The 13,274-nt window shown below is 36.9% G+C and overlaps 1 protein-coding gene and 1 pseudogene across 1 annotated transcript; both read left to right on the top strand.

The window, feature by feature from the left end:
- Window positions 1-2,513: 2,513 nt before the first annotated feature.
- LOC135848480 (medium-chain specific acyl-CoA dehydrogenase, mitochondrial-like) lies at window positions 2,514-8,280 on the top strand (annotated as a pseudogene).
- A 130-nt stretch (window positions 8,281-8,410) lies between these two features.
- Window positions 8,411-9,772, top strand: LOC135846964 (uncharacterized). Its single transcript, XM_065366340.1, has 2 exons — window positions 8,411-8,414; window positions 8,937-9,772. Exons 1-2 carry the CDS (start codon window positions 8,411-8,413, stop codon window positions 9,770-9,772), a joined length of 840 nt encoding a protein of 279 aa, XP_065222412.1.
- Window positions 9,773-13,274: the final 3,502 nt, after the last annotated feature.

Below are 13,274 nucleotides of genomic sequence, written 5' to 3'. Positions count from 1 at the left end.
TGAATGCTTCAACATTATGAAATGCCAGAAACAGCTGCAATTTGACAGTGTAAAGTTTTTCAATGTGGTAGATAAGCCTATTTCGATACTTCTGCAGAAAAACAATTGTACCACTAACCCTTTGGTGGGATGTAACTATTTGTTGACAAATATCGAGAAAGAATATCAACTTCAGCAGGAATTTCTCAAAACATTCAAAAGTTCAGAGTTGTGGTTGAACAACAGTTGAAAGCTTTTTACTGAATCTCAAATCCCCTGAATCCTGTAGTCATAAGCTAGACACAATCTCATGATTGTAAACGACGACTTCTGCTCGTGCAATTTTCATGATGTAGAACTACATTATCTATGATCGAGGAGGGATTGTGACTTCTTCATGAATGCTTGAACATTATGAAATGCCAGGGAGTGCTGCAATTTGACTGTGTAAAGCTTTTCAAAGTGGTAGATAAACCTATTTCAATATTTCTGCAGAAAAACAATCGTACTGCTAACCTCTGTAGGATGTAACTATTTGGTGACAAATATCGAGAAAGAATATCCACGGAGTGATAAACAGATTTGATGGGTGGATTGTAGATTATCTGAACTTATGTGCTGTTAAAAGCATCTGTGTTCCTTTCAATTCTTGTTTCTGTCATTTCAAGCGTACTTGATAATATTTCCCATATTATGTACTTTGCGTATTCATGCTCTGTTTTTTCGGGTTTTTATCGAGACAAGCGAATCAAATTTTCAAAAAATCGCTCTGGTCCACCATTTTCACACCTTTCATGATTTCATTTTGTGAAGGGTCTACCATCAATATGTTTATCCAAAAATGGAGCATGGGTCCAATTTTTTTATCCCAACTTTTTTGAAAATTTGCCCCCCAAAAAGGGGTGGGGTGTTCTTTGGGGATATGCTTTCACTCATTCAGTACACCTAATGATACTATATCATTCAGTTCCATGATTGACCTCATTGGGGTTTTTGCTTTCTCGGTTTTCAAGGAAAATTAAATAAATTGGTACAGCTTTTACAAGACGGCTTTAAGGGGCTGGGGGGCAAACTGTGGGTTAAAGTGATGCTTGTGATGATCTAATTCAGGAAATTGAAAGCATTTTCACCCAACATCTCAGGATTAGCCTGGGTCTTTAAGGGTTCAACTGAACTGGTCATGCTTATAGGAAATTTGACGTAGAATAATTTTAGTTCAATCACTTTTTTCCCTCCGACCCTTCATTTCGGCGATATAGCCGAAGAACGTAGATTGACAAAGGTTAAATGACCTTTTGCGCGGGTAGCAGACAAGTTGCAGTGTGCAACTTCGGTCAAAATATTTTTGAGTCTACCGTGAATCGAGTTCACGTTTTAAATTGCCGATTTTCATTTTTTAAAACAATTTTCATAAAATTGACAACTTTACCCCCTCCTCAGTAAGGCTGAAATCGCCATTTTGGGAAAAGCTGGATTTGTCATGCTGATAGGAAATTTAGCGTAGAACAATTTTTTTCGAACATTTTTCCTCTCGGACCTTTCATTTTGGCGATACAGCCGAAAAACCTGTATCGGCAAAGGTTAATGACCTCTTGCGGGGGTAGCCGGCAAGTTGGGAGGTGCAACTTTTGATGGGTTGTCTTAGAGACCAATCTGAACAAATAATGTGAAATTCAGCTTGCCCCCAATTTTTTCGAGGTTCGACTAAAAATGTTGCTAAAATGACTGGACTATATATATGTAAGTACCTACCTCAAATATTAAAATCAATGGTTTTTTTCTATTATTTTCTTCCCGTCCCTTCCCCTGCCCCCGGGCATGGATTTTCTCCGCAAGGCCCTAGATACCAAAATGTGTGTGGCTCATGCTATCCTTGGAAGATAGACATACTTATGGTAGGGACATGTGTATTAGCTTTGACTTCGTGGCATGCATCGGCGAAGAAAGAAGATTAAAAATCACCAAAAATTGTGTTGGATAGTTAACATGGGTAACTAGGAGATAACGTAGGTAGGTATAAGTACGAGTATAAAGTCGTAAATATAAATAAAGATACTTATCTTGTTTCATGTTGTATTTAATATTCTATAATTTGAGTAAGCTATATCGGTACATTGCCTATTTTACGAGGAAAATAATGAGATTGTCGACGAATTCTAGGAGGCTTATTTCCCGAGCCGAAGCGAGGTGTTTTTTGTTGGCTGCAGTCCTCCCTTCCTGATACCGAGTGAAGTCGTCTTGCTCGCAAGATCATATCTTCGTTATTAATGTGAATAGAAATTTATATTCGCGCGAAATCACATTGCTCTATTACTATACCATCCTCATTTTGCCTAATCTTACATCATAATCCAAAATAATATATACATGTTTACCTACATTGTTTACACAGACAGTCGCTCGTTGTGTAGACCTAACGTCCATGGTTTTTTTTATTACCTAAATGGTTGTGTGTTCGTGTTCGATGAAAACAATTGAGATACTTACTAGATTGTCATTTTTGAGCTTTGATATACTTAATTTGGTCATTCAACCACGTCTGTAGCAAGATGCTTTTAACCAAACAGGTATGTTCTTGTTCTTTGTAGCTCACATAGTCTAGAAATGTTTCGTCAGTGTTTTTGCTTTAATTGTACTGCAGATTTTACAACATGCCTTGAATAAACAAGCATCAAAAGTTCTAGTGAGAAAGTTTTCTGATCGTACCTCGACTGGTGTATGTTTCAGTGAGTATTCGGTGTTATTTTTATGAATTGAATCACACCCTTCGAGGCGATGCTGTCATTACAATCATTAATTATTCGCCGCGCATTGATGTTTTTTTAGCATTATCAGATAATTCGCGCGAGTTACAAGAGCTTGCTAGAAAATTCACTAGAGAAGAAATTATCCCTAAAGCTGCCGAATATGACAAGACAGGCGAATATCCTTGGGATATCATCAAGAAAGCTCACGAAATCGGTATCCTCAACACTCGTATACCTGCTGATATTGGTATGTTGGAGGTCTTGCAATACTTTTGATTTGTTTTAAATATACGTGCAGCTAGATTATACATTAGGTATGTATTTGAGAAAACGTTTCAGGTGGTATGGAGTTGAGTGTATTCGATGGCTGTTTAATCAGTGAAGAATTAGCCTACGGGTGTTCTGGTATTGAAACTGCACTTGAAGGTAACACATTAGGGGTAAGTTCCTGCCTATTCATTTTTCGATGAAACTTGGTGCGAATAAAATAGTTTCATCAAACACGAGGTGCTTTACAAACTTTTACAATAAAATTATGTTATGTAGGTTTTAAGCATCACAAATTGAGAAAAAAAGTTAAAATTTTGTAGAACTGGCGGGGGGGGGGGGTCATTCCATGTCAACTCAACCAACGTTTTTGGGTCATGTCCTGCTCAAATTTTTTTTACAATATCTACCCACCCAGTATAAGTAAGAAAGCCGCAATCAGTTTGGTCCCAGCCCCCTCAGGAGGTGGGTGGGGGGCTTCCATTATTTTTACATTGTCTCGAGGTACTCAACTTCAGCAGCCCATTCCTCCAAAACTATGATACTTTGATCAAAACTGATTTCACAGTTCGAAAAGGCATTGAATTTTGAACTTTTTAAGTATTTTTAAATTTTCAAAAGTTGAAAGATCAACTTTCAATTTGAAAGTTCAAATACTTTTTCGAAATATTTAGGTTTCGAGATGGGACTCTTGACGGAGGGGGAGCACCCCCACCCCCAATTTTGGGTGAAACTTTCAAAAGGAAATCTGGGGCTTGTGATGTATCGAATTGTATGTTTTCGGCAACGCTGAACACGAATATGACGTCAGATTTTTGATTGGACCCCATCCACGGCCCCCAGCACCTCCTCAAAGGGGGTAAAAGTTCAAAAAAGCGTTTTGTTCGTCTGACACATGCAACAGTATGTTTTTGGTGACGCTGAACACGAATATGACGTCAGATTTGTGATTGGACCCGTCCACGCCCCCCAGCACCTCTCCAAAGGTGGTGACCCTCCAAAAAATGGTTACATTCGTGTGACACATGCAATAGTATGTTTTCGATATCGCTGAACACAAATATTGCCTTAGTTTTTCGTATCGACTTCACCCATGGCCCTCAGAACCTCCCCCAATGGGTAAAAGTCCAAAAAAAAGTGTTTGGGGCCGTGGATGGGGTCCAATCACAAATCTGACGTCATATTCGTGTTCAGCGTCACCAAAAACATGCTATTTCATGTGTCGCACGAACAAAACGCTTTTTTGAATTGTTACCCCCTTTGGGGAGGTACCGGGGGCCGTGGATGGGGTCCACTCAAAAATCGGACGTCATATTCGTGTTCAGCATTGCCGAAAACATACAATTCGATATATCACATGCCCCAGATTTTCTTTTGAAAGTTTCACCCAAAATTGGAGGTGGGGGTGCTCCCCCTCCGTCAAGAGCCCCATCTCGAAATCTAAATATTTCGAAAAAATATCAAAATATACATCTATAGAAATTTTTTCAAAATTTTAAATGGTAGCTCCCATTTACAGCGCCATTTCGAAATTTGAACTTTCAAATTGAAAGTTCAACTTTCAACTTTTGAAAATTTCAAAATGCTTAAAAAGTTCAAAATTCGATGACCTTTCGAACTGTGAAATCAGTTTTGATCAAAATATCATTGTTTTGGAGGAATGGGCTGCTGAAGTTGAGTACCTCGAGACAATGTGAAAATAATGGAAGCCCCAGCTCACCAAGTCCCTGAGGGGGCTGGGACTAAACTGATTGCGGCTTTCTTTTATTTACTGGGTGGGTAGATATCGTAAAAAATTTGAGCGAAATCAAAAGACATGACTTTCAAAATCGCCTTTTTTTGGTTGAGTTGACATGCAATGACCCTGGGGGGGGGGACGCGATTTTGTAGAATTTTTGTGATCAAAAAATGCAATTATTCAAATTATTGTGATTAAAAAAATTCAATTTTATGCAATGTTGTGACCAAAAAATTCAATTTCACGGAATTTTTGTGACCAAAAAACGCAATTTGTGTGATCAAAAAATGCAACTTCTGTGACCAGAAATGCAATTTTATGGAATATTTGGGACCAAAAATGCAATTATTGTGACTGAGAAATGCAATTTCTGTGACCAAAAATGCAGTTTCACAAAATTTTGTGATCAAAAAGTGCAATTTTTTGCCACCCAAAAAATGAAATTTTATAGAATAAGTACATATTTGTGACCAAAAAATATAATTTTATGCAATGTTTGAGACCAAAAAAAAAAATGCAATTTCTGTGATCAAAAATTGCAATTTTATGGAATTTCTGTGACCAAAAAATGCACTTTATGCAACTACTTATAGTTGTGACCAAAAAATACAAATAATGAGATCAAAAAATGCAATTTCATGGAATACTTGGACCAAAAAATGCAATTTTATGGAATTTTTGTGACCAAAAAACTCAATTTTATGATAAAAAAAAAATGCAACTTCTGTGACAAGAAATGCAATTTTATGGAATATTTTGGGAACAAAAATGCATTCGTATGCATTGTTTGTGACTAAAAAATGAGATTTTTGTGACTGAGAAATGCAATTTCTGTGAACAAAAATGCAGCTTTACTAAATTTTTTAATCAAAAAATGCAATTTTTCTTACCCAAATAATTCATTTTTATGGAATTTTTGTAAACAAGAAAAGCAATTGTTGTGATTAAAAAATGCAATTTCATAAAATTTTTGTGGCTCAAAAATGCAATCTCATGAAATTTTTTAGACCCAAAAATGCAATTTTATAATTTTTGTGATTAAAAAATGCAACTTCTGTGACCAGAAATGCAATTTTATGGAGTACCTATTTGCAACCAAAATGTGATTATTGTACATATGCATTGTTTGTGACCAAAAAATGCAATTTCTGTGGTAAAAAAAATGCAATTTCCATGACCAAAAAATGCACTTTTATGCAATTATTGTTGTGACTAAAAATGACAATTTTATTCCATTTTTTCGATCATAAAATGCAATCATTGTATGCGTTGTTTGTGACCAAAAAATGAAATTTTTGTCACTGAGAAATGCAATTTCTGTGACCAAAACATTCAATTTCTGTGACCAAATATGCAATTTTATGACATTTTTGTGATTAAAAAAATGCAATTATGGTCACCCGAAAAATGCATTTTCATGAAATTTTTGTAACCAAAAATCAATTTTATTACCTATTGTGATTTAAAAAATGCAATTTTGTAGAATATTTTTGGAAGATATTTAGTTTTCATGACCAAAAAATGCAATTTCATCACTGGCAGTAATTGTATTGTCTTTTTTTGGCGGTGTCATGACAATGTAAACAACAACATTTTTAAAAGTGATTTTTGAGTTTTTGAAGATGACACACCTGGAGGAAAAGAAAATACCAATTTATAGAACTCATGCTGATGTATTTTTGAAAGAAAAATATGTCAATTTCTCTTATCAGTGTCTTCCCCATCGCCTCAGGAGGAGGACAAACAATTTTGAAAAAATTCACGTTGCTAGACTCATGTTTCCTCCATATATTTTGGGTGAATTTAAAATTATTATCGTGAGAAATTGCGGCGAGGGGGGTGGGGGGAATTTCTTTGGCTCCATCATTTTTTCAAAGGTACCCAACAATATTTCATCTAAATTTCAAAAATCCCAGGACAGGGGCACTTCATTATAAAAAATATCAACTTTTTATGTAGAGTGTATTAAATGTCTTCAAGTTTTATTGTAATTCATAAATAGTAATTTGATTTTAGCAAACTCCGTTGATACTCGCGGGCAATGATGAACAAAAAAAGAAATACTTGGGAAGATGTGTTGCTGAACCCATTGTAGCTGTGAGTATAAAACACGTTGATTTAATTGCTTACTCACTTCAAATAGAAATATCGTTCGAAAAAATTCAATGTGTTTGTAGGCCTACTGTGTCACCGAACCTGGCGCAGGTTCAGATGTAAGTGGGATACAAACTAAAGCTGTGAAAAAGGGCGACGAATACGTAATCAATGGACAAAAAATGTGGATAACGAATGGAGGAGTAGCTAGTTGGTGAGTACTGTTTTAATAAATTCAAAAATGAGCTTGTTATAATAATTTTACAATTTAAAGAATAAGTAGTTCTAATGGCATATAAGTAATTTAAGGTCATATGTACTCGTACAATACATTTTGTAAATTATATTTTTCTCAGGTACTTCGTTCTTGCTAGGACAGACCCTGATCCAAAATGCCCTCCGGGTAAAGCATTTACAGGATTTATCGTTGATAGAGATACTCCCGGTGTGACTCCAGGAAGAAAAGTAAATGAAAAAGTAGACTGAATAGAATATTTTCCGAGTACTTATACTGAAGAATAATTGAATTTTTTAGGAAATCAACATGGGTCAACGTGCTTCTGATACTCGAGGTATTACTTTTGAAGATGTTAGAGTTCCTAAAGAAAACGTATTGGCAGGAGAAGGATTGGGATTTAAAATTGCAATGGGAACATAAGATAAGACTAGAACACCGGTAAATAAATTATTTCGGCCATGTTTATTTCATTGCATTATTTTTTTGGATCAATTTGGCATATTTTTTCGCAGGTGGCAGCGGCTGCAGTTGGTGTGGCTCAACGATGTTTTGATGAAGCGACGAAATATTCTCTTGAAAGAAAAGCTTTCGGTGTCCCTATCGCACACCACCAGGTATTGCACAAATAAGTACATATTAGGTACTTTAAAAATACCTATCCAACATTATAACCCTCATAAAACTTTTCAACATGAACAATTAATGTTTGCTGATTTTTATGACTTCTCATTGAACAAAGTTCTCAACTATGGAATTGATTTGTAGAATTAATTAGGTATAATGTTTTTGTGGGTAGGCTGTAGCATTCATTTTAGCAGACATGGCCATTAGTATTGAAAGTGCTCGTTTAGTATATTACAAAGCTGCTTTTGAAGTTGACAAAGGTGGTCCCAACTCATATTACGCTTCTATTGCAAAAGCTCTTGCGTCTGATGTTGCCAATAAATGTGCTACAGATGCCGTTCAAGTAAGCGATTTGTGCTACAAATTATTATTTTTTAAATTTTACAGAGGAAAACAATTTTTTATATAATATATTAATTTTGCAGATATTTGGAGGTAATGGTTTCAATACCGAGTATCCTGTAGAGAAATTGATGCGTGATGCTAAAATATATCAAATTTACGAAGGAACCTCTCAAATTCAACGATTAATTATTTCTAGAGCTATTTTAGAAAAGGCAAAGAATAGGAAATTTTAAATAATTCTCAATCAAAAATATTATTTTCTCAGGTGTGTGAACTTCTTATACTTATGTATTAAGTCACCATGAATATTCATTAATTTTTCTGTCTCAGGTATAAATTTATAAAATCCAGTGATATGTTGTGTAATACTGGAAAGGCATGGGTTTGTTGTAATTATTTATGGTTAGGTACCTATCTATAAATTTTAATTGTTATTGTTTATAAATCATTTTCTATTTACTTACTGTGGCGTATGGGTTGCGTCCATGTGCCTTAAAACTATGTAGCACTCAGCGGCATCATTATGTACATTTCTCTCGCATCGCTTGTATGCACTATTATCGTGTGAATAAACAGTTGCATTTTTCATGTCAAACAGTGCTTATTTTATCCAAACTGAAACTTGTCCAAATTGGGTATAAAATCCCAAAGTGGTGACCTCTGACACGTTTTTTTATTCATACGTAGCCGTTTTTTAAGGCAGACAACGACTGTACACGTTTCCTGGCATTTCTGGAGATAGTTTCAACTGATTTTTGGCCGTTTTCGTGTGTTTCCAGTCCTTTGTCTCGGAGGTATTCCGGTGGTAGAGTGCATCTGTTCCAGCCAATTCCTCGTAAGTACCAGTTTTGAGCATTCCAGTGCGTTTTTCGATTATTTTTGCGCTGTTTTTGGTCATCTTGAGCCAAAATTACCAATCCAAATGATGATAACAAAAGTGATACGGATAAAGAGCAGCCCACGCCACATGCTGTGAATGCCATTCATCGGATTGAATTACCAGCATTCAATGGTACAAATATTCGTTTATGGTGGCGTCAGGTAGAGCTCGGATTGGGTCTAGGCAGTTTTAAGAATGAGAAAACCAAATTCGACGCCGTTGCAGGTTCGCTACCTCATGACATAGCTACCAATGTTCAGGAGGTAATTTTCAACCCACCATCCAATAATCCGTTCACCGCATTGCGCGATTGCGTTTACAAAGTGTACGAACCATCCGATACAGAGCAAATTAATTGCTTGCTCGAAGGGTGTCAACTTTGCGATAAAAAACCATCCGTTTTACTGGCAGAGATGCGTGTTTTCGCAAAAGGTAGAGTCACCAATGACACATTGTCAGAGCTGTTTAAACGCAGAATACCTGAGCCAGTTCAGCTCGTTTTGGCTGCCAGAAGCGTCACTGATCCAGATAAAATGGCACAGGCCGCGGATGCAGCCATCCAATATGTCCGTGCACCAAGTGTAGTGGCAGTAGCAATGGTAGGTGCAACTAGTGCATTGAGCTCCGCAGCAGTTGAACAGAATTTGTTGCTAGGTCAGATCTCTGCACTTACAAAACCTGTCAATACACTTGTGAATGAAGGTAGAGAGCACCGATCGCGCTCACGTAACTGCAGTGATTACCATAGCATTGAGTTCCTCGGATACAATGTTGACGAAGCTGGTATCCGTCCGTCTCCAAGCCGAGTTGAGCCCATTGTCAACTATCCAAAGCCAAGCGATGTATCCGGCCTAAGATGATTCATAGGAATGCTGGGTTTTTACCGACATTATCTGCCAAGCATCGCAGACATCCAGCGGCGTGTCCAACCTATCATCTGTACCAACAAGAAGAATGATAAAACACCTCTTGTTTGGACTGAGGACGCAGAGTGCGCATTCAAAGAGTTCAAACAGCGTTTGGAAGATGCTGTCATGCTCCATCATCCAGACAGCTCGCTGCCAATCATTCTGTCTACAGACGCATCCAGCACAGCTGTTGGGGCAGTTTTTTTATCACAGCAACAGGAAGATGCCCTAGAACCACTAGCGTTTTTCTCAAGGAAGCTGTCACCTGCTGAGACACGTTACTGCACATACAATTGTGAGCTGTTGGCGATTTACTCAGTGGTGCGCCACTTCCGGAGTCATCTTGAGGTCAGAGAATTTGCGATCTATAAGGATCATAAGCCCATAGTGTTCACATTCAAGCAAAAATTGGAAAAAGAGCCACTGAGACGCGCTAGGCAGCTTGACTACATTTCCCAGTTCTCCACAGACATCCGTTACGTGGAGGGAGTCGCCAATATCCCTGCAGATGCGCTCTCGCGAATCGAAGCGATTAGCGTTGAGTCTGAAACTGACTACTGTGAACTAGCATGCAAACAACTTGTTGATACGGATATCCAGCAGCTGTTGAGTAGCGATTTGAGTCTCAAAGTCCAGCCCAAGAAGCTGCCTGAAAGCAACTCAACAATCCTGTGTGACACATCCAGTGCCAAACCTAGACCACTCGTTCCGGCAAAATTCAGGCGAGCAGTTTTCAACAGTGTGCACAACTTAGCACATCCTGGTGCCAATTCATCATCAAAACTCGTCAGTGCGCGTTTTGTGTGGCCTGGTGTACAAAAGAACTGTCAGCAGTGGGCGAAACAATGCGTTCCCTGCCAAAATGCCAAAGTTTTGTGACACACTTGTTCTCCACTTGGCAATTTTGAGAAGGTGCCTCGTTTTCACCACATACATGTGGACATTGCCGGCCCTTTGCCTCCTTCTCATGGTAAGGAATACCTCCTGACAGTGATTGATCGCACATCACTCTGGCCAGAGGCATATCCTCTCAGCCAAATCACCGCAGAAGCTGTTGGAAAATCGATTGCACGTGAGTGGGTTCCAAGATTTGGAGTACCAGCAACCATCACCACCGACAAAGGCCGTCAGTTCGAATCTGACTCATTTGGGAAGATGTCATCTGTACTAGGCTCAAATCGCATACGTACAACAGCCTACCACCCTCAGGCCAATGGGAAGGTTCAATGGTGGCACAAAGCACTCAAGGCTGCCATAATGGCGCATCAAACCACTGCTTGGTTGGTCTCCGTTCAACAATCAACAGCGAACTCAATGGTTGCTGGTAGTGTCAGTACAAGCGTTAGTAACGTTTTCAGTATTGCTAGTAACTTTTTCAGAAATACTAGTAATTTTTTGAAGTCACTAGTAGTGATTTTCTATGAGGGTGGGAATACTGCCCCAATACTGGGACAGATCCCCTGGTATTTTGGTATCTGGTAATACCCATATAACAACGCTGGTCTTCTACACGCTGTGTACCTATGTACATAAACCTATAAGGTTGCCTTTATAGAGGCGCCTTCCCTAATATCTGAAGCATTCGACGTGGTATAATTAGATAACATAGGTACTATGCAACTTTTTTTTTTTTTACAAAAATTATCAAAAATTTGCTCATCATAAATTTAGAACATTACATTATTACCTACATGTACATACGGTAATTGAAGGGCCTGATGGAAGAAGGGCCTCCTCGGCAGGATGCCCTTTTTCCGCCTTTTGGTGATTTTGAGTTCCTTGAAGTCTTTACTACCTTTGGTGTGAGTTTCAGTTCATGATCTTGTTCCTAGAGCAAGCTACGTAATGTTTCATTCATATCTCTTTGAATAAAACATCTCAATTGGCGTACCACCATACCTTAGATGCCTGTTACAGTTTCATAAAAATTGATCTGGAGGCAAAAGGAAGCATCCTACAAAAATTTCAAGTGAACAACATTGTAGAGAATTGAATTTCCAATCGACATAATGTCGTTAGTTTTTTCCTAAAATGCTTAGTTTTTGATTTATATCACGTAAAAAATGAATTTGAATGCAAATCAAAATCAGCTTATAGAAAAAAATTGATCTGGAGGTGAAAGGAAGCATCCTACGAAAATTACAATTGATCAAAGTTGTGGAGAATTAAATTTCCAATCGACATAATGTCATTAGTTTTTGTCTAAAATGCTTAGTTTTCGATTTAATCACGATAAAAGATGAAGTTAATGAAAATCAAAATCAACTTAAGGAAGAAGGGCCTCCGACGCGAGTTTTTAAATCTCATTTTTTTCGAAGATGTGAATAAATTATTTGGCAGTTGATGGTCAATACTTGTTGCTGACACTTCAAATAAAAAAAAATACATGAACCACAAATCAATACGTTGAGTAGTTTTTAATTGGCAACAAAAGTAAAACTTTAAACGTGTTTTTCTCAAAACTATGTTTTTCCGAGGAGGCCCTTCTTCCATCAGGTCCTTCAATTGATAGTGTAATTAAGGTACTGTGCCCTAAATACGCCAGGTGCCCAATAACGCCAACAGCTAATATCTCCAAAACTAAAAGTTATACTGGGCTATAACACATACTCAGGTATTCTATAAATGAAAACAACGTGACCAGTGAAATCTTGTTGTGATTTTCAAAGTTTAAATCCAAAAATTTTGCATTCAAAGTTTTTCACTGGTGGTGCGGTGCAAATATTAAAACACGAAATTTTGAAAATAGATGAAGAAAAAAATATTTTTGGCAAGTTCATCAGCTTTTTCTACATGTTAAGCTCATTGACGATCCATTTTATGCATTTTTTCATGCTAAAATTTTTCTTCAAAGTTGAACATAGGGGTATCCTAACAACGCCAACATAATTTTTTTCATTTTTTTTTTCAGAAATGTCAAAAAGACGTAGAGGTGATTAATAAGTAATAATTATACCTACTCGTATTTCAATATTATTGATTTTCAATACATTTTTTTGTATTTTTTACATTTTATTTTTTTGTTTTTGAAATTTGAAAATGCATTTTTATTGTGGTAAAAATTTACTTTTGCTGATAATTTTGGTGGTAAGGTATACATTTTTCATCGTAGATTTCAATAATTGCTTTAAAAATTGGTTTTATCGCAAAATTTTAGATTTGAAATTGAAATCACTTTTTTAAAATTTGAAAATGCATTTTGATTGGGGTTAAAATTTACTTTTGCGGATAATTTTGGTGGTAGGGTATACATTTTTTATCATAGATTTCAATAATTGCACTCAAAATTGGTTATATCGCCAAATTCTACATTTAAAATTTTAAAAAAAATGTTGGCGTTGTTAGGTACCCAGTTCCTAATAACGCCAAAAGGGTGACCTCACTTTGAACTGTTATAGCTCGAAGGAAAAAGATTATAAAAATTCAAACATTCACTCAAAATATACCTTCATGT

This window comes from Planococcus citri, chromosome 5, assembly GCF_950023065.1.
Source record: "Planococcus citri chromosome 5, ihPlaCitr1.1, whole genome shotgun sequence".
Classification (NCBI taxonomy): domain Eukaryota; kingdom Metazoa; phylum Arthropoda; class Insecta; order Hemiptera; family Pseudococcidae; genus Planococcus; species Planococcus citri.
This window is presented reverse-complemented; position numbering and strand designations above follow the sequence as displayed.